Below are 22,897 nucleotides of genomic sequence, written 5' to 3'. Positions count from 1 at the left end.
GACCTTAGAGCTTTTTTGTTATCAGATCTTTAGTTGCAAGTTTTTGTTAGCAGAAAAATGTTTCTTTGAGCATATATCATTGGTTCAGCGCTAATGTTTTTTGGTTCAGCATGGGTTTGTCACCCCATGTAGTTATCGCGGACCGGTCCTAATGCAGATTCAAGTTAATAGGTTTTATATAGTTTGTTGGAATCAATTCAAGTATCATCTATTTCCATAGTTATAAAAATGGAAGGAATGTTTTCAAGCTATTAACAGGGACTTGTTCATCTGAATAATGTTCTGCTTTCAATGATCTTGATATTTTACTATATTCTATTTTCAGATATTTTCTTCGATGATCTTGGTACTGTACCAGTAGTACAAAGAACTTGCAGCAAATAATAAAATGACAGGATTTAAACTTATTAAATGGGCTGTTTGCAAGCTCAGGGTGATTTTGGATTTGAGTGTTTTTACAAGCCAACATTAGCTTCAGATTTGAGTATGAACTATAATATAACCATGTAAATGAAGAGATATCTGCTATGACAAACTTCAGATTCAATTCTATACAATTTTATATAACCCTTTATATGAACATATATCTGCCATGAAATATTTACTATTAAGCGCAGAAACAAACATATTAAATATGTACAAAATGGGTAAGTCATGTGCTGTCAGTCATCTCTGATATATTTACTACAGTTGTAAATCATTTCTGATATCTCTCTCATCACATTGGTTTTGGGTCACTGATGGATCTGATTAAGGATATTAACATTCAAGGACACATTGTCAGGAAGACTAGAGTCATTTGTGCTCTTGTAGTTGCTCTGTCTGCCTTTGCTGCAGCTGTAGCAGCGTCTACGCAAGAAGGTAGACAAGAAATACTTAAACGTAAAAGAGGACAAAATTCTTTTTTACAAACGTATTATCTATTCTAACGAGACTGATTGTCATGACCAAATTCGCATGAGTAGAGGAGCCTTCTTTCATCTAGCAAGAATTCTAAGGCGAAAAGGAAACATTACAAATATGATGCACATAATGTTATAAGAACTACTAGTGATGTTCCTCCATACCCTAGAGCATAATATGAGGAATCGTAGGATTGCCCATAACTTTGGTCACTTAGGAGAGACAATAAGCCAATACTTCACAAGGTTTTGACGACTATCTTGGCATTCCATGCCGATTATCCTTTACCACCTGGTCGAAACACTCCTCAAGAAATTAGTGGGAAGGACCGTTTCGATCCATACTTCAAGGTATATCTCCTAGTGGTACAATTTTGTTTCCTTGACTGTTAATTTTATTACTGCATGTCCATTTGATTATAAATAATCTGACCATAGGATTGTGTGGGAGCAATTGATGGAACCCATATTCCAGTCACTATCGATGTTGATATACAAGCTAATTACCACAATAGGAAAGGAAACTTGTTGCAAAATGTTATGGGTGTGTCTTCATTTGATAATAAGCTAAGATACCGATGCGTCTAAGAAATGTCCAGGTGCAGGTTCTGATGCTTCTGGATGCACCAATGCTTTTGGGTGCTGCACCGGTGCTCTGTTGTAACAGTTAAAAGCTTTTACCATCTGTCACCTCCTCCCATATTATCGCAGTTTATCTCTTCTCACCTTTTAAGAGCAATCTTCCTCTTTCATACACGGGTATCCTTTTAGTAGACCAGTTTGTATCTGATTTTATTCACCGTTTTTAGTATATTTCATACTGTTAACACATGCAAAAAAAACGGCATAGGAAATTTCAAAAAACCAATTGCCATCGGCAGTTGCAACTTAAAATTGTAGACAATTTCCAGCAGGCCCTGTTATTATGGAATGTTTTACACGCGCGCGCGTGCGCACACACATGCACACACACACGCACACACACACACACACCCAAATGCATCCAAAATCTCCAAAAAAAACAACAATTGCGCATCCGCGCATCAGAACCCCACACCCACATCAGCATTAGAACCAGAATTGGTAACTTAGATTATAAGTTCCATTACATGCTTGCTGGTTGGGAAGGGTTTGTTGTAGATAGTTGAGTTCTGGGTAATCCATTCACCCGATTGCTAATTGATTACTTCTATGAATGAGGTTGATTCTCTCCTTCATTTTATTTGTTTTAGGGTTTGCTGCATTTGCTTTGCAGAGATCTAACACAGGGGATTCATACTTTTGAGTCAGTCCCACTTTGTATTTTGAAGAATACCTTCATTCAAAATAGCATTTGTGCACATAGAGAGCCCTTAGCTCATTAGCAATAGGAGCTTTGTCAGCCATTAAAGGACAATCCAAACCGAAAACTGGAGCTGCACTTTTTCTAAAATTTTAACATATAGTTTTACTAATTGATATTGTATATAGATGAAAATGAATGACTAATCAAAAATACCTTTGAGGTCGACCCTTTTGGAGCCTTCCATCACCGCCTTAGAAGCAGCTGTGGACCCTGTGGAGCAGAATTGTTCTCCTGCGCCAAGCCTTTGAATCCTTCTCTCAACAAGCCCAAGCTAGTAGCGATCCCCAAGGAACAAAACTGTTTTGTCAAGCTAACTATTTCAACATTCGTGACAATTTATTTGTTATTTATGACGGTACGTGGTCATTCATTTTGGCTTCCCCGTGCCTGCTAGCTGGCACTGCATAGTGATCCACTATTTGCTATGGTAGTGGGTAGGGGTGTCAGGCATCGTCTAATTTGGTGGCACCGTTTTTTATTGGAATGCAGGTCCGGGCTGTGTGAGACATTTTCAGCTGGCTGTGCCTGCATAGGGAAAGCCTAATAAACTAAATATACTTCTTTTAAATATAGGAAAATATTATTTAGTCGATGCTGGATATCGCAATGTACCAGGATTTCTCGCTCCTTATTGGTGTACATGGTAACACCTAAAGGTGTTTTAAAGAGCGAACCCAAAAAACACTTCACAAGAGTTGTTAATCATTGACACTCCTCGCGTAGGAATGCGATAGAGCGTACATTTGCATATTGAAACAACGTTTTCCTATCCTGAGGCATGCAATGTCCTATTAGATCATGACCCAAACAAAGATTTTTTTTGCATGTTGCATTCTCCACAACTTCATAACCACAGAGGACAACATTCCTCCTGAAATAGACATTGAAGAGGAAGATGACCGCAAGGGGATAAATGTACCAATGCTTGAGACATATGGTATTCCATAACCGTGAAACTATGTGGACACTAAAGTGTGTTAGCCAGTTCTTTTCTATTTGTATCAGCAGTGCTCCTTGTGAGCCCTGAGACCAATGTGGATAACCAACACAGCCTTGAAACTTTAAATGCATATAGATAAACCACCACATAACCCAAAATTTCCAAGCATGTCCCCTGGTTCATGAAACAAAATCGCAGCACAAGGCTTCAGGCTTCATTCCTGCATTGAATTGATCAATGATAGTTTGACTACATGCCATGTGTGGCAATCAAAGTTTGAGTCTAGTGTGACCATCTATTGTTTTTGTTTTTCTTCCTTGTCTGATAAACCTAAATAAGATGATTATAGCTTAGTGTTAGCATTTGTTGTTTAGCAGTCCATGGTCACTGTCTGTTGATCTTGTTTCTTCCTACTGGGATAGATGATACTCTGGGACATGCCAAATGTTATTATTGTAGTTAGTAGTTTAGTTTGAGCATTTGTTGTGTTTGAACTTTGGACCTTCCTAGTTTACATGCAAAACGTAGTGAGCAATTTTTATTAGTCAAGTGGGTTCATCTTCTTTTCAAATAATCTTTGAATGCTCTGCCTAATTCTGATTTTCCTTTTCCTAATTCTGATTCAGTCTAAACAGAAGTAAGAAAAAAGACAAAGTTTTGTCATTGCTCCACATCTTCATGATAAAATAAGATAAAATTAAGTCTACATGCTGAGTGTGTGCTTAATTTCAAACTTCAAATTGATTAGTAATTTTTTAGATGGTGATAATTTGAACTCTACATAGATCTGCCAAAAGACAGAATGCACAACAATGCAGAGTCTTGCTCTGGAAGAGTAAATTATTGTGCCTTGGTTGTTGAAAGCATATGGAAAGAAATGTATGATACCATTTTGTTTTCCTGTGGCACCCCACCAATCTCTACCTCTGTACAAAATTTGGAAGATGATTAGATGCAAAATGTCCTTATTTTGTGTTTGTAAAGGAAACATTTTTTTTGTTATAAATGTGGGTTAATATTATAAATTCAGCCATAATTGTGCCAGAGTTGATTCGTGCATGACTGTCGGTATGTTACCAATGCATGAACATCCGATATGAATCAGAGATGCAAATTATAACGAGTACATGTTTGAAAGTGTATGAGTCATATTTCTACAGAATTAGAAATAGTTGCTGGACTATATGGACATACTTGTAAATCAAACTACTAAAATGAACACAATGGACTTTGGAGCAGAAAGAATACATGAAAATGTAAGCAAAAAGGTAGATCTGCTCAGAATTTGTCTGTGGATTTGTAGCATAAGCTTGAGTTAGATGAACATAATTTTCATCCTATAGGTGTCTGCGGCTCAAGATTGAATAAGTTTATTGTGAGGAATGTGTAATATCATAGTCAGCTTACTGTAAGAGGTGAATACTAATACCATTTTTTAATTGTTATTGAAACTTTGAAGCTTTTGCTTATAAGAAAATGTATGATACCATTCTTTTTTCTGGGTTGAAGATTGAGTCATTATATTTTTGCACCGGTATTCCTTGGTCTCTGATATGAATTGGAGTACAGTGTTTTGCTTTTTATTGACCGATACCCCATGGTGGTAGTTTGGTTGGCAGACTTTTGTAGAGAGGCTGTCTGCTGTAGATTGGGGTTGTTTAAAGCTTGAATTGGCTCTATTGTAAGAAATACATAATATTAATCTTCTTTCTTTTTTTGTTGAAGCTTCAACTATGTGACTAAGAAATGCATGATTCCATTCTCCTGTGCTGTATACTGAAGTTGACTAGTCGAACTGGTTTTACTAACAAATAAGCATTTCACTTCAAGCAGAAGCATAACGTGATACGTGTACTCTAAATCAGATGTGTTTGTATTAGAGTAACGTGAATCGCCACGATTCAGGCGATTCAGCGATCCGACTAAGGCCAAGCGATTCATGGTGAGTCGGTGAATCAGCTTGCTGATTTTTGGGTCAGAAATCACCAAAATCGCGATTCACTAAAAATTGTCCAAAATCGCCTCGAAAAATCAGCAAATGTTTCATTATAGAGATTTCATTACTTGACAAATATTTCCCAAATCTGGACAATCTCATCGATGGATTTGCATCAAATACTTAGTACGGATGCACGATTGAATCTCGTCCTATATCATATTTGAATTCATGAGAGAATTGAGTTAAAATGGCAAGCATAATTTCCCATCAGATTTATGTAATATTATGAAGGCACCAGATTTAGCTAAAGAAGCTATGTTGATTCATGAAGAATATCAGAATGCAATTTCCTTTCCTGCATTTCCTTATGGTAGCATCGACACATATTCATCCACAAGAGCTTCATTTTTCTCAGAAAACCCTAATTTTTAACTTAAAATCGCAACATCAAGAAACCTAATATTGAGAGCTTGCGAATACGGGAAATCGCAAGGATAGGATTGGAGGATGCTGGAAATTGTGAAATGGTAAGTAAAAATGATGAGTAATGTTTTAATATATATATTATATTATTCTTTATCATTTTATTTATTTATTTCTTTAGGAGATTAAAATGATGAAAAACATTCTTATTCCTCATTTATACTTTCATATATGTTTTAAAAGGTAAAAGAAATTTGATCTTTATTAAATTTTTTAAAATTTAATATATATACAAGTAAGAGATTAATATAAACTTGGAGATACTTATATAATCTTTCACAATGTTATGAAAATTTATAAATATTGACAACATTTATTATTCTATAATCTATATATCTATGTCATGACTCATTATGATCCTATGATTTTTATTTACTTAAGCTACAATTTACATTTTACGTATGTGATGGATTTATCAATTAGGTTTCTTGTTTATGTATGTTAACTTCTATTTGATGATGTTATAGTGTTTTTTAGTTATATTCGGTAAAGAGTGCATGAAACAAGTTTTAAATCGTTAAAATCTTTAAATTTCAAGGGTTTTTTCACTTTGCCAATTCATAGCGGTGATTCAGGCAAGTCATAGGCGATTCATGATTCAAGTAAGCCTTGCCGATTCCGATCCAATTCCAATTTTTGGTTCTTTGGTTTATATTCTTATTTCTTATAAGAGGATACTTCCACATACATTCAACATGTCCTAATTGTAATTTGTACATATAGAGCACTTAAATAGATTCAACCATTTATGTGCTGACGATGACATTGTGCTCTTCATGTGTTGGGGCATTTTGGTAGAAGCTGTCGGATATTGCGATTATATCTATTTGTTCTTTTGCTACTGCCATGTTGTGGTCACCAGAGGAAAGAACAATGAGAGTGTAAAATTGAACTTCAAGGCAAACTCAAAATTGAAGGGTATGCATATCATAATCAACTAAACATAACAAGCTCAACACAAATTCAATTCAAAGATGAAAGCTATTAAACATGGGTACGTGAATCAGACGAACAAATTGAAATCAGATTCAGATTTATTTTGACAACAATATATAGTTAAAGGAATTAGGTTTCCACAAGCCATTAGAATTGTAAACAGTTTTCTGGAAATTGATTGTGTAGAAATTTTGATTATCAACGTTTTAGATCACACACAATGATCCATCATCAGGATGAAGGAGAGTGCAAGATAGTAAAAAAATAAGATGCTGGATCACTCATCAGGCTGAAGGAGAGTGCAAGAGAGTAGAAAAATAAGATGCTGGATCCTACACAGTGATCCATCATCTTATTGTATGATCCATCATCTTATTTTTCTACTCAATCATCTTATTGTATGATCCATCATCTTATTTTTCTACTCTCTTGCACTCTCCTTCATCCTGATGATGGATCACTGTGTGTGATCTGAAATGTTGATGATAAAAATTTCTACACAATCAATTTCCTGAAAACTGTTTACAACAATATATAGGCCAAATTATTTACTGTACAGAAATTCAAAACAAGTTTGAAGTACACTGAAAATGGACATGTATATGATGAGAAGAGAAAATCAAAATCCAGCACAGGTTTTATTGCAGGACAAGATACATACAATGAGAAGAATACAAAGCAGGTACTCTAATCACAATGTCAGTTCGAAATCCTTGAAATGGCTTCATTGTCAAAGAGTGATATGGAGAAAAGTGAAACCTCCAGCCTGCAAGTGAAAGCTGCAGGAGCTCTTTGGGAATGACTCGGACTTGGATTTATGTTCTGTTTGTGGAAGCAATCATGGTGTGTTCTTGTCTTTGTAGAATTGACTATCACTTGTTTCTACAATGATTATATGAGAAAATATCTTTGGTCTGAAATCAAAATACCTCAAACCTCTGTGATTGATTGTCTGTCTCACTTTTGGATTAATGGGGTATGTCAATGGTGCATGATCTTTTCTTTTAGGGTGGAAAAATATACTGTCCTAATTTCATCACATATGGTACAGTAAAACAAGATACGTTTCTCATGGTTCAGGCATATGATTTTCATACCACATAAATACTTGAAAGGGCTTTATCTGAAGCCCAAAAGGTGCCTGTTGATTTTGTTCTAGATCTAACGTTGGTAACTGTGATCTTTATATGAACCTTTTAAATACCATTTTTTAATTTTTTGGAAATCAACAGTGCTGAAGTATAAATTCTGTGTTGAGTTTTATTGAATCCATTTCCAAGACAAAAACCAGCTTGTTGAGTCTATATGCTACGAAGCACTTTGATAACATATTAGATGTTGAAATTGTTCTCTGTATCGTATCAACAAGCAAAGGTGCTGCTAAGAGAAAAGATACAATGATTTAATATCTTTGATGGAGTTTAAATACCATTCCATTTAATAATGAATGTGAAATGTATTGAATGAGGAGAAAGGTGATGCAGAACTTCCCTGAGCTGCAGGTACTCAGAGCTGTCATCTCACAGTTTACTCTTGATGAGATTTTAGTATTTACTCTTAGGAGCTACCACTAGTCCACTGGCCATTATCAATGTATTCTTTGGCAATATTCTTAAAAATTGCATCTTGATTTTTCAAAACAGTATGAAAGTTGATTTTATGAGGGTAACAAATCCATTCCAGTGGTGTGAGCTTTGATTTCATCCAAATGTGAAGAGATTACATTAAGTGTCTAACCAAATGCCTACAGCATATGAGGAAAAGCCATTCCTTTCATTAGTTGATATGTTAGACATATATTTTGCCAATTGACTCATTTTGGAAGTCAAACAAAGTTGGTTCTGTATTGTTTTCTTGATTGTGATCACAAGTCAAATAGAGGTACATATAGAATCAACCACACCAATCAGGTGTAAGGGTGTATAGTGTCTGAAACATGCCTTCACTTTGTGTTTGTGAAATTTCAATTTGTGCCGAATGATCAAATCTGAACTGCTGCTGAATTGGAGAATATAGCATGTCACAATAGTGCTGAATGATCAAACCAGAATTTTTGTAAAATTCAAGAAGATACGATTTGAGATCACTACATGTTCACTGTAGAGTTTGGCCAACAATTGCACTGTCTTCGTCATGGAGGGATGAGTAATGCCAACGTTCCCTGCAAAATGTGTCAATCAGTAAATGATATATCAAAAACCTTTGGATTTATTGCAACCCATTTTGATGCTTTCAAAAATGATTAAAGACTCATCCATTTTCTGATTTTTTTAATCAACCCACTAAATGTGACCACATTATATTCCAAATCAATAAAATGAGGCATGATGATTGTCTGCTGAATAGTATCACTTTCATACACATGTTTGCATCTGCGACAGATGAAAAATGTTGGTGGCTTGTACAAGGATTTGATTGAATGAAAATTCATCTTGTGTATTTTTTTAACCTGTCCAGAAAGGGACATACAGATAAATTATTATCAATTTACAAGTTTTAACAGCTAAACTTTTTACCAATTTATTACTACCACGATTATATGCTGCATTTTGTTAAGCTTCACAGATCTCTAAGGAGTTGCTATTACAATAATAGATAAGACGTCTATTATTAGTTAATGGTTATCTTGTAAATATCTTTAGCTTTAGTTTGCTTTCTCTGGAATAGAATGTTTCTATTCTTTACGATTGTTTCCTAAGGAAACATAGTCTCATTCTTTTGTATAAATTGACCTCTCGGTCTCTATTATTAACAAGCAAGTATTTACCAATTACCTCGTAATATGGTATCAGAGCATAGCTCTTAATTTTTTCGAAAATTATAATTTCTTTTCCGAAATTATCAGAACCAATTTTCAAAATTATTCTGTGATTCTTGCTTTCTAAAAACCTTAGATTTTCGACTAAGGTTTTTTTGTTGAGTTTTTCAAAAATCGCAACTGTAATAGTTTTCGGCCAGGTTTAAAGAAAAAAAATTCTGCATTCCGCGCGATTTGCATCTGTCTGGATCTTCAAATAGTAATTTTCGCAGGAAAAAGTGCAGTTTTTCTGAAAAATCATCAGTGATTTTACACCAAAAACGGCTTTGCATTTTTCTTTAGATGACTTGGATTTTGGAAATCAGTCATCTGCGTTTTTTATGGTCGTTTTTTCCTGTGCCTGACCTCAAGGCGTCGGTTTTCTGACCTCCATACTGCCGTGACCAGCTTTAGTCGACTGAAAACCACCATTTTTATCAAGAAATCTGAAGTTTTTCAAATTTTTTTCAGCCAGGGCCTTTTTTTTCGAAACCCTAATTTTTGGGGTCGAGAAAATTTTTTGTTTGCAAATTGTTGGTGGCTTTTTCGAGAGCTCAACTGGGTTGTCATCCGTTTTTTCTGGGTGCCTCGATATTTGTGCCTCAATTTTTGAGCCAGCGGATTCAGAAAACGACAGTAGATTCTTTTAGGGTTTTTCGAGCTCTCTTCTGGGTCATTCTCTGATTCTTCTGTATCTTTGCCTCGAAGAATGTGCCTTCACAGATTTTCACAGTTTTTCATTGAAAAACGTGCCATGGCATATCTGACAAATATTCTGCTCGAGCATAATTCCAAATTCAATGGTCGCAATTATGGAACCTAGAAGCAGCACATCATTGCAATCTTCGAATATTGAAACACCGATCAACTTGTTCTGGGTGTTAAGTAGCGTCCGACTTCTCCGGGTCCTGATCAAGATACATGGGATCTGAACAATCGAGAGGCAGTAATGCTTCTTAAACTATCCGTAGCTGATGACCAGCTTTCTCAGATTCCATCCGGCAAGACAGCGGCCGAAATCTGGACACATCTCAAAGGTCTTCATGAGACTTCCGACAAGAGCAGAGCCTTCTTTCTGAAAAACACTCTGTTTTCTATTGTCATGGATGAGCGCACCTCGCTCTAGGCACACCTGAATCGGATTCAGGAAATCCGTGATCAGTTACTTGCCATCGGTCGCAAGATGGAGGAAGAGCATATTGTGGTAATCACTCTTCGGAGTTTACCAAATTCCTATGAGCATTTTATCGAGACTCTCAACATCACATCTACTGGTGTTGATCTAAAGTTCACTAATCTCTGCACCCTGCTACTTCAGCAAGATCGGTGGAAACAACAGTTCGGTAGCAGCTTCAGTTCCACCTCCACTGAGCAAGCCTTTGCTGCGAAATCCTTTCAGAAGGATAAGGGCAAGTTTCAGCAACCATCTCAGCAGAAGTCTTCTGCTCCAGCATCCGATGGTACCAAAAAGGAGAACATTCAATGCAACTATTGCCACAAGTATGGTCACATAAAGGTTGCATGTCGGAAACGCTTAGCTGCCCAGTCTAAGCAATCAGGTTCGCAACCCAAAGCGAACAGTGCAGAGCACACTGAGCAGGCGAAATCTGCCTTTTATGCCTTCATGGCTAAAAAACCCACAGATCATGTGCAGTCATCTGCCTGGTACATTGATTTAGGTGCCTCTCGACATTTCATTCACCGCAGAGACTAGTTTACTGACTACCAGCCTTATTCAGATTTTGTTATCTTTGGTGGTGGAGAAGAGTACACGGTTGTTGGTAAAGGCAACATTCAAATTCAGTCTGTTGGGAGGAAGCTCATATTCCTTGATGTGTACTATGTTCCAGGGATGGAACTAAATCTACTCTCGGTGAGTCAGTTGCTGCGACATTCTCCACACTTGGCAGTCACCTTCAGTTCACATCAGTGCACCATCACTGATCGGGCGACTAAGTCTACTGTTGCAGTTGGTCTTGAGGATCATGGTCTTTTTAGACTTACTGATTCTGGTGATTCTCAGGACTTAGCTATGGCTGCTCGGCGATCTTCCATCAGCACACTTTGGCATCAGTGATATGGGCACTTACATGTGCATTATCTCTCACAACTTGCTCGGGATGAGCTTGTTCTTGGTTTGCCAGAGATTCAAACACAACACCTTGGAGTTTGTGACGCATGTCAGGCTAGGAAGCAACATCGCACACCTTTCCCCAGTGGCGATTCTTGGCGAGCTTCTCAAGTACTTTAACTTGTTCATGCTGATATCTGCGGCCCTATGGCCGCTCCTTCTGTTCTTGGGTACAAGTATTTTCTGTTGTTTGTAGATGATTTCAGTAAAAAAATGTGGGTGTATTTCCTTAAAAAGAAATCCGATGCATTTACTGTATTTCAGAAGTTTAAACCCTTAGTTGAAAAAGAGTCTGGGAAATCTATTATTACTCTTAGATCAGACAATGGGGGGGAATTTTGTTCTAATGTTTTCTCCAGCTTCTTGGATACACATGGCATCCAACGCCAGTTCACCACACCCCACACGCCACAACAGAACAGTGTAGTTGAACGTCGGAACAGGACAATCACCGAGATGGCTCGTTCCATGCTCGAACACAGACATGTTCCGAAGCGTTTTTGGGCAGAAGCAGTTAACACTGCAGTTTATCTGTTGAACCGGTCACCCACAGTGGCGATCAAAGGTAAAACTCCAGAAGAGGCCTGGTCAGGTCGCAAGCCCAGAATCAGTCACCTAAAGGTTTTTGGCTCTCTTGCTTTTGTTTGGATCCCTGATGCTTCACGCACCAAGTTGGATGCCAAGAGTCAGAAACTGATGCTTGTTGGATATAGCAGTCTTCACAAAGCCTACCGCCTTATTGATGTTGAGACATCTCGTCTCATATACAACTGCGATGTAGTCTTTGATGAGCAGCGAGGACCATTCATGCCTGTTTCTCCTATTCCTGATCCAGCAGACCAGCCTATGCAGGTTCATGATTTGGGAGTTCGGCTTCCATTAGGTCCACCTGATGGGAGGGCTCCAGTAGCTCCTACAACTCCAGTCTTGCCAGTGATACCTGTACAGACACCTCCGGCTTCTCCTGCAGGATCAACTCGTTTTGAAGATGCTTCACCTGAGTTTGATCCAGATTCTTCTGATGAGGATCCTGCTGATCAAGCATCTCCTAGTACTACTGTTGGTCATTCTCCTCTCCGGCCTAAGTGGTGGGCTAAGACACTTGCTGATCTTCATGATGATGAGCTCATTGATGGGAGAACTACTCGGAAAAAGAGCAAAACTACAGATTCTGTTAACTTTGCTCTTATGGCCAACATTCACAGTGTTTTTGAACCTCAAACATATTCCGAGGCTAAAGGAATTCCAGAGTGGGAACAAGCCATGCAATCTGAACACCAGAGCCTGCTGAAGAACAACACTTGGGTCCTTTCTGATCTTCCCCCAGGGAAGAAACCCATTAACTGCAAATGGGTCTACAAAATCAAATACAAATCAGATGGTACTTTGGATAAGTACAAAGCTCGTTTAGTGGCAAAGGGCTTTTCTCAGCGTCAGGGCATTGATTATGAGGAGACCTTTGCTCCTACTGCAAAGATGAGCACCATCAGATTAGTCCTAGCCATGGCAGCACAGTTTGGCTGGAAGGTCTATCAGATGGACGTAAAGAGTGCTTTCCTGAATGGTGATCTCCACGAAGAGGTCTACATGACGCAGCCTCCTGGTTTCAAAGTTGCTGGTAAAGACCATCAGGTTCTCAGATTGGTAAAAGCTCTCTATGGTTTGAAGCAGGCCCCTCGGGCATGGTACATCAAGATTGATACGTACCTCAGTGATCAAGGCTTCAAGAAGAGTTCTTCAGACTTAAATCTGTACATCAAGACTACTGACAGTGACATCATCCTTCTGGTTATCTATGTGGATGATCTGATCATCACTGACAGTTCGGCATCTTTGATTCAGGGAATCAAACAACACTTATGCCAGTCCTTTGATATGACTGACCTTGGGCTCATGCATTATTGCTTAGGTGTTGAAGTTTGGCAACAGTCTTTTGGTATATTCATCTCTCAGTCCAAATATGCCAGGGCCTTGTTAGACAAATTCCGAATGCAGGATTGCAAACCTGCATCTACGCCTATGGAGAAAGGTCTCAAGTTATCAGCCAAGTTTGATTCTCCTTCCATTGATGATACTACGTATAGACAACTAGTAGGCAGCCTCATCTACCTATCTGCTACTAGGCCTGATATCAGCTTCGCAGTCAGCTATATTTCACGCTTTATGACAGCTCCTAAGGCTGATCATTGGATGGCAGCAAAGCGTGTGCTTCGTTATGTGAAGGGCACTTCTGATTATGGACTTCTATATTCTCAGAGTTCTAATCCTAAACTCAGTGGGTTCACAGATTCAGATTGGGCAGGCTCTGTTGATGATAAAAAGTCAACATTTGGATATGTGTTCAGTTTGGGATCCAGTGCAGTCACATGGACCAGCAAGAAGCAGCAGGCAGTTTCTCTCTCTTCTACAGAGGCTGAATACAGAGGGACTATTAAGGCAGGATGTGAAGCTGTCTGGCTTCGTCGGATGGTTGGGGATATGCAGATGTCACCAGCAGGACCGACTACTCTGTTTGTTGATAACGAAGGCGTTATCAAGTTAGCACGGAATCCAGTCTTCCATGAACGAACCAAGCATGTGGATGTTCATTTTCATTACATACGACAGCTGGTTGAAGACGAGACTATAGATCTGCAGTATGTTCCTACCACAGATCAGACTGCAGACATTCTCACCAAGCCTCTTGGTCCTGATAAGTTTGTCAAATTCAGAGGACAGCTTGGTGTGTTAGATAGATTAACCATTAAGGGAGGGTATTACAATAATAGATAAGACGTCTATTATTAGTTAATGGTTATCTTGTAAATATCTTTAGCTTTAGTTTGCTTTCGTTTTTTGCTTTCTCTGGAATAGAATGTTTCTATTCTTTACGATCGTTTCCTAAGGAAACATCGTCTCATTCTTTTGTATAAATTGACCTCTCGGTCTCTGTTATTAACAAGCAAGTATTTACCAATTACCTCGTAATAGTTGCCAGGTAAAACTAAAATGTGAATGCAGGGATTAAGAACAACAGCAGTAGAATACAGATTGTTACTTCCTATTGCATTTTCTGTTCTATGATTTGATTAAGCTGATTTATGATGTGCAAAATTAAACTGATTTCAAAACATGCAGAAGGAATCTCAATCTCCACTAGTTTTGAAAGAAGTATTGAAAATCAGACAAATTTACGTTCACAATCCAACATATCAAAACAGAGCATCCTTAAAAAATGATTAAGTGTATTTTTCTACAAATGGAAGATGAAAATGAAAATATACTTAACCCAATCCTCACCCGTGTATCTATCTAGTTGTTCACCAAATGCTATAATAGAAAGATCAGAGACAAAGAAAATATAGGTAGGTAGAGCGAAAGTTCTACATGAACAAGAACATATTATATACGCATTTACATGGTACAAAAACAGGATCAAATTGAAATGAATAGTTTTGCAAAAAACAAACAAAAAACAATTCAATACTGTCACAAATGTTTATATGTGTCTGTCAACGTGTCTGCGCATGTATAAAGTGTATGCATATATGTATATAGACAGAGGTTGCATTGTTAGACAATCTAAATGTGTATTCCGAAGTATTCTCATTACAACAGCAATGACCCTTGCATCGAGTCTGGAAGGATGCACTTTGTATCCATCATCAGCAATATTGTACCCTGCCTTTTTATCAGTTTAACCCTTATTCTCAATGCCTGTATAGCTCTCGGCCTTTAAATTTTACAAATGCAAGAAGGCATCACGAGAGCTGCAAATGAATCTGATATTTATGTAGCCAATTCACTCATTAGTTTGTATGCAAGATGTAGGTGTGTGGATTTTGCATGCGAAATGTTTCACAAAATGCTGCAAATAGATGTAGTGACATTGAATTATATAATCGTGGGGTATGCCTAGATTGGTAATGGGTTTGCAGAATTGCGAGTCTTTTCTCAAATGAGAAACCGTGGTATGCTCCCCAGTATTATAACTCTCATCAGTGCATGCCTCTGCCGTTACTTAAAAAATAGAAGATTTGTACTTGAATATTTCCCAATGCAAAGCAAATCCTAACTAAAATGGAGAGGCACGCTGATTAGGCTGGAGCTTTATAGATTCTGTCTGCAACATTTTGGTGCAGGGTTTTAAATAGGATGGAAAGACTGCAATTGAAGGGGAGAATATTGCAGCAATTTTGTGCTCACCTGGCTAGTGGCAATAGGTAGATAGTTGTAGATCAGATCCACTGGGGTAGAATCTACATCAATTCTGAAAAGAGTTGCCAGATTGTACACACACTTTCACACTGCAATTGAGTGACTTCATCTTCGTGGACGCGTCTGTTTCATTTTCTCCCACTTCCGTATAAAAGTAACTGAAAGCTATACTCAATAAAACAGAAAATTGAAGAACTTCACCATTAAAAACTAGACAAGAGTCTAAACAGCTGACTGTAAATATCTGGTTCTAAATGAACAAAACTGAGTTCAAATGTACAAGATTTTTATGAAAGCACAAACTTTAACTGAGACCTGGGGCTTGAAAGGATGACTGCAGAGAAGGGAAGCAGAACGACATAGTATCGGCATGAAATGCCATTCTTCAAGCCATAGCCATCATCGTCATAGCTGTCTCTCTCTTCAATGGCATTGCACTAAGGCCACCCTTTGGCATTAGGCTTCCCCTAAGGAATGATGCAGTGGAGAAGCTGCGGGGTTCAGCACAGGTGTTAACTGGAATGACACTTTTTCACCATTGTGGGAAGATTCCCTTGATGGGCTCTGCACAAAGTGGAACGGTGGATGCTCATCACATTTGAATCTAATTTCACATGCATGTTTAAAATCTGCCTAGCCACCTACATTAAGGTTTTACAGGATCAGATTCGAACATGAGACCACCTTGGAATTGTTTGCTGGTCCTATAATTTTGTTCAGTTTTTGGGAGCAGGATTCCAGCCTGTCATGTTGAGTTTGACTGCTCATGTTTCCGAATTGCCATGTTGGATCATTGCCTGTGACATGATCCTCTCTCTCCTTTTGTTATACAAAGTTATTTGCATTCAACATTTTGTTCTTTGGTGTTGCTTTGGCTTATTCTTCGTCGGATGCAACACATCTGAAGGCGGTGCCCACCCGACCACTCAAATTCCACAGGAAAACTCCTGCAAACCATCCTCCAGTGGTCAACTTACAGTGTGGTGCCAACATTGGACATTTTTAGGCAACACAATGCTGATAGCGCGAGAAAGGAACCAGACCAGTTAAATAAAAAATAATAAAATGAGCGTGAGACATGTGCCTGCAGTGGTAAATCCTATTCACTAATAAAAGTAGAAAAAAATACAAGTGGGCGTGTTTTGAAATTTTATTTTTAGGATCAATGATAACATTACAAGTGGAAATTCATATTTATATTTCAGCTTTTCAGTTAATTTTGTATTTCAATTTCAGTTGAATATTTAATGTAATTGATTTCATTGCTCTTCGAATTTCATGTCTTTTAATGATGGTGAATGTGAGATTTTCACAACCCAGGAAATATAGCAACATGCTTCTCGAAAAAAACTTCACATTTAATTTTCATATGTTTTTTGCAATCTTCGAATACAGTAAATTTAGACAATCATAGTTAACATGACCCTAGTTTTTGGATGTTATCTGTGTATGTATGGGGCTGGTACCAGGTGGATGCAAAATTGCAAATCTGGTTAATTTTTATTTATAATATTTGAATGAAGGCTTGTGTAATTTTCTTCTTGTCAGCACCATCTTGAAGGGTATTGCCAAAAATCTCCCTATATTATTCTAATAACTTGGTTCATAGAAATTCAATCTCTGTGCTATCTCAAGTTTCAACAATACCCCAGATGTGCCCTTTGTGTTTTTGGCTGATCTGGGAAATACTTAAGATGAAACGAGGTGCTCTCAATTTTAGAATGGATAGCGTGTTATTTTTATAGTCCAAACATCAGATCAATTAAACAAGCTAATATTCTTAAACTGATTTATTGGAGTTTGTTGGAGTAACTATGAAAATCTATCTTCCATCTAATGCTCTCATTTTAAGAATCAACAAAGTTGCACCGCGCTTAATCCATTTCTTCATCTAACACAGATTATGATTATTGGCCATTCCAACATTTTGCACCTTTGAAGTTATTTGAGAAAACTGGGAAACTGGAAAACTAGTTGCTATATAATTCATAAAATGGAGCCACTCTCTTTTCTTCCAGGGCTGGGGATATTGTATGATTTAAAAGCCTTCTTCTATAAACAAGGGTAATCTTCAATAGAATTTTCAATTTGGTCATATTATTTGAGCTGCATGCTCTTTGTTGGAACTTGGAAGAAGAGGAAGAACATAATCAGAGGATAATCACAATTCTGTGATGATTTTAAAAGAATATATTGATCTGTAGTTATCCAAGCTTCTGTTTAGGAGAGGCATAACTTTATCCACTCCCTTAGAATTCTATATTTTACTTCCTGGTTTTCTATCCTCTACATTGGGTAGGTAGCTTTGTTTTCTTTCAAAATGATTGAAGCCTCTTTTCCTAATTTTTTAATGAATATTGTGTCTGATTTCTATTAATTTATAATGTACAACTATTCACAAAAAAATGTAGGACACATGGTAACTCTGAGTGACATGGCTGGAGCTTGGAACCAGAAAACGTGGGCAGAGCCTGGGAAGCTTGAAAACAAAAAAGACAAGCCACTTAAGTGGCAAAGGCAGCATAGTCCCTGTCATCCTGCTTCCTCTGTGCACCAACAGTAGGTGAGACCACCCTGCATCAACAGCAGCCTCCTCCTTTGTCCTCACGAGCTGGTATTTAGTTTACATCTTCCCGTGATAAATAATTATATTTGAGGTATTGTTCAACATCTTCCAAAATATTGATTACCTGTTAATAAAATATCAACAATTTTCTATTTGCATGGGCTAATAGGGTAGAGTCTTCAAGACTCATCAAAGAATAGTTGAAGTCCTAACTTTCAAGACAACAGAGGTTTCCTTAATTGATAATCTTTTGACTTCGGAATCAGATACAAGGACAAAAAGATACTTTTAATGAAGTTTTAACTTTAAGCATATACCTTTATGCTCTATTCTAAGATAGTCTGAAAGTTATCACATTCTAAAGTAGATGCAGACCCCTGTTTTTCATTGCCATAAAAAAATTATTACCAGAACTATAATCGGGTTTGCAGAAAACTACCCACAAGTAACTTGCCCATAGGAAATTTACTTATAATATGTTTGTGACTCTAAACTAGATCAATTTTTTGGCACTGTATATTGAAATACAAGCATGTACACTAATCTATAACTGGAGTTGCAAACATGCGCACTTTATGCTAAAAATAAAATTGACTTCTGGACTTTTTGACAATCTTTCTCTCACAAACTGCAGTCACTCGTTTTCTGCATTCTTCTGTCATACTGTGAATTTCTCTTTCACAAAATCCTCTCAAGATATTTCTCAAAGTTCCGAATTCCCAAAGGAAAACTTGATTATCTATCCCGGGACCTTTGGTTGTTATAAGAGAAAATAACAACTGCTTGAAAATACAGGCGATTCATTTTACATTAGTTGTTTAATGTGTTTGCCTTTCAATGGAAAAAGTGTCTATTTTGAACTTAATTTCTCATGATCCAAATTTGGTTCAATCGTACTGGATGCTTGTCAGGACCCTTAGCTGGCATTGGAAAGCTCATCTTTGTATAATTTTAGATTGTGGGAAAAGTTATGTTGTTGTCTTGAACTTGGTTACAAATTAATCCAAATATGGTTTTATAGTACTGGATTCATGTCAAGACCTTTAGCTTGCATTGGAAAATTCATCATCAAATTTTCACGCTGATATGTATACTTGAGATGGGGGAAGTTCCGGTCCCTTATCTGATCAGATTCCCTTCCCACCTGTTTTATCTCCAGGAACTTTGGGAGAAGGTGCAGTTGCTTTATTTAAGCCCTTGGATTCTTATCCAGAACTTTTTTGGTGTCTATATACATGTTATGCACCCTCCTCAAAAAAATAATTGAGTGCCAACCCCCTTTATAAAGTATCCCACTTATTAACAGGAGAAATCTCTCTCTCTCTCTCTCTCTCTCTCTCTCTCTCTCTCGCTATATATATATATGTGTGTGTGTGTGTGAAAACTTTCCTTCGACATTAAAATGTAATTAGCATGGCTATCAGATTCACTGCATATTTTTGTCAACATTTGATAAATCACTTGAATCAGAATTGAGTTTGATTTTTTCTGGTTTTTGAAACTGTTCTACTTTGCTAATAATTTGAATCCAGATAGATTCAGTTTTCTAATTATTTTAGCAGTGTGTTGATTCTATTTACATTTCTTTTTATGGAATCAGTGTATGTACTTGCAGACATGGATTCAAACAAGGCACAGGGTGGGATACAACTGTTATTGGTTGCAGAGCAGGAAGCTGAGCACATTATTGGTTCTGCAAGAGCTGGTTGGTCTTTTTTTTCTTTTTTTTTCGTATTACTTTTAAAAAAAAAAATTTCATTTTTTGTGCTTTTGAGAAATTAAACTAATTGTTGAAATGGAAGCTTTTCTTTTCACACCTGATTTTGAAGTGACATCCCTCATTTTATTGATGTACTGAAGACTAAAGTTAGTTTTTGTCACTTATAGCAAAATCTGCTAGATTGAAACAAGCAAAAGAGGAAGCTGAAAGAGAAATTGCTGCCTATCGGGCGCAGAGAGAAAATGAGTTTCGGAAGAAGGTTGCAGAGGTAAAAAAAGTTTCATACTGCTTGATTTACTTGTTCTAAGGGTATTTGTTGTTTCAAGAGTGAAGTTTTCTTTGTTGATCAAAATCTGGGTTTGGATTTAAGGAAACGGTCGGGTGGTGATTCTGGATCCAATGTCAAGCGTCTTGAGGAAGAAACAGAAATAAAAATTGAACAGTTGAAAAGTGAAGCATCTAAAGTTTCTCCAGAGGTGGTTGCCATGCTTATGAAGTATGTCACTACTGTGAAGAACTGATGAAAATGGAACTAGAAGAGTCCGCAGAGGTGTATCTCCCATTGAGTTCCACTTGTCCAGTTTTCCTAGTCAAATCAATGTTGGGTTTGATTGGAAGATTACTGAAAGATTTCTGTCATTGGGATTAGATTGCTGCAAATGGAAATACATATCAGATTAGAGTAGGCAACAGAGACTATTCTGTGTATGGTGTGGTGCTGCAACATGCAGAATAAATGTCATTTTATAATATGTATTCCAGATTTGCAAAATTCCAGACTAGTATTTATTTGTTACTAGATAGTATCTGGTAACTTTAGTTTAACTAAACTATTTATTAGCAATTGTTTGGTTTGTTTAGAGCAATTTAGGCCAAGATAGTTTGCAGTTTAAGTCAATCTCTTTGTTTTTTATTAGTAGAAACCTGTAATTATATTTGATTTTTTAAATAAAAACATGTTTGAAATCAAGGACAATATTTTTTATTGTACGAGTTGGAGCCTTTACAAAGTTGTTTTGCACATTAGTGGGATGCGTGAGTTGGAAGCTTTACAAAATGGGATGTATTAGATCTGATAATCTGTTGTCTTTCCTTATGCTTTTTTTTTAATGTCATATTGATAGTTTCTCTTTTCTTCTAAACGTTTGTGAGAATGGGCTTATCAAGAGATAAGAGTGTGGATCAAGTAATAGATTGGTAAACAGTTTATTCACCAGAACAATAATATGATTTGTGAGTAGCTCTATCAACAACATTCACAAGTGGGTGGGGTAGTATTCCTTTTTGTCTTGCTGCTAAATTACATGCATTCCTCTTATAATAATGGTTACAACTATGATACTTTGAATTGAAGAAAGTACCTATAAAGCTCGGTTGAGAAGTTTGAATTAGAAAAGATGAGATGCTTCACGTATTAAGAATGCTTTTGCCTTTACATTGCAATAGAGTTAACCCATAATTCAACTTGTTTTACTCCATTATGATCCTTTTAATACTCAGCCATCTAATATTACTAAGTTTTATAGCATTAGGCTATTTTCACCCCGATAAGCTATTTTCATAAGTATATTTGTTAGTCCGTTCTAGTTGAACATGTGCCATGCCCACCACTAGTTGAGTACTCCATCTTCTAATGTGCAATGTAATATTGTGAACACCAAAGACCTAGTAGGACTCAGAAATTTATGGACACTTGTGTGTCGTGCTCTGCTATACATAAACTAATCAAATCCTTATATTCAATCCCATCTATTAGATGCCTACCATAAGACGAAAAGCTCAAATTCTTCTCCCCTTAATATTGGCTAGATCTTGATTGTTGGACACCTTACAATATTTTTTCTAATGGCATAAGAGTCTTTCAATGTAGTGTAATTTTGTGTAATTTTTTAACCTGCTTTACCTCCACTTAGCACTTCAAATTTCTAAATTTTGGTACCGGAGTCTCGAATTATTGCAGGTTGATGCAAGGTGCCAAAACACGTGTTTTCGATGGCAACATTAACCTTTAAAGCTTAAAAGAGTTAAGAGAAACATTCCAAACATGCATTCCGAACCTTGAACCTTAACCTCCAAAACTAAAAAGGTTAAGCATAAGGCTCAAAATACGTGTTTTGGATATGGTTATCAACCTCTTTGTATAGTTAAGGTTAAAAATTGAAAGGCAAAGCATCTCAAAAGCGTGTGTGATGGAAAATACATATCAAACATGAAGGGATGGAATCGATGGATTGAAGATGAGAAGCCATGACAAATCCAACATTATTTAGGAAAACTTCTTGTGTTTTACCAAACAAATAATGCTCAAAGCATCGGTGGGAGAAAAGTGTAGTTTCAAAGTTTCTAATGAATGTAAAGAGTAAATCATACCAACTTTTAGCTTGCAGCATGCCATTCCTCAATGGCTAAGAGAATGTTTAATACAATGAGGGAACATTGCACAGTGTCTAGTTAATAAAGTGATCACACGTAGACAATGAACATGAACTATTTTATGGAGAGACATCGTGGTTCATGGAATCATAGGCGAGCCATATGCATTGCTTCCAAAATGCCTTGGGAAGATTGTGTAATCACGATTATTGCACATGATTTGGTTGATAGAATGTCTGAAAACATAGAAGCAATGATAAGGTATTCGAACCATTTTATCCTTATGCAAATAGTGAAGGCATATGTAAGAATACTTCAAGATCCCTAATCCACAACACATTGAATGGTTGGTGAAGGAAGTCAAACATGGTGTGGGAAAGAGATCGATAATCCAAGTTTGCAGTGATCATCTTGCCATGTGAACAGAGTAGTTTCAAATGCCAATAGTGTAAGCAAAATGTCACATACTAGGAGGAAGTAAGAGCAACGTTGTACACAATGCTTGCCCATATATGACAGTCTCAAGGTATCTATTGGAGTAGTGTCGAGTCCTAGAAAAGATCTGTGA

At 37.0% G+C, this 22,897-nt stretch overlaps 1 protein-coding gene across 5 annotated transcripts in view; it reads left to right on the top strand.

The window, feature by feature from the left end:
- Positions 1 to 20,946, top strand: part of LOC149536119 (V-type proton ATPase subunit G-like) — a 39,084-nt gene extending 18,138 nt beyond the window's left edge. For 2 of the 5 annotated variants that reach the window (XM_089803347.1, XM_089803351.1), the window contains exons 2-4: positions 19,852 to 19,941; positions 20,124 to 20,224; positions 20,327 to 20,946. In XM_089803347.1, coding sequence (XP_089659473.1) covers positions 19,854 to 19,941; positions 20,124 to 20,224; positions 20,327 to 20,344 — 207 coding nt within the window. In that variant the 5' untranslated portion in view covers positions 19,852 to 19,853 and the 3' untranslated portion in view covers positions 20,345 to 20,946. Of the gene's footprint in view, positions 1 to 18,081; positions 18,285 to 19,836; positions 19,942 to 20,123; positions 20,225 to 20,326 lie in introns of all 5 variants that reach the window. The other 3 variants (XM_089803349.1, XM_089803350.1, XM_089803348.1) reach the window with 3 other exon arrangements.
- The last annotated feature ends 1,951 nt before the right edge of the window (positions 20,947 to 22,897 follow it).

Source organism: Cupressus sempervirens, chromosome 10 (genome assembly GCF_028749045.1).
Source record: "Cupressus sempervirens isolate cs-2001-9-10 chromosome 10, ASM2874904v1, whole genome shotgun sequence".
NCBI lineage: Eukaryota > Viridiplantae > Streptophyta > Pinopsida > Cupressales > Cupressaceae > Cupressus > Cupressus sempervirens.
This window is presented reverse-complemented; position numbering and strand designations above follow the sequence as displayed.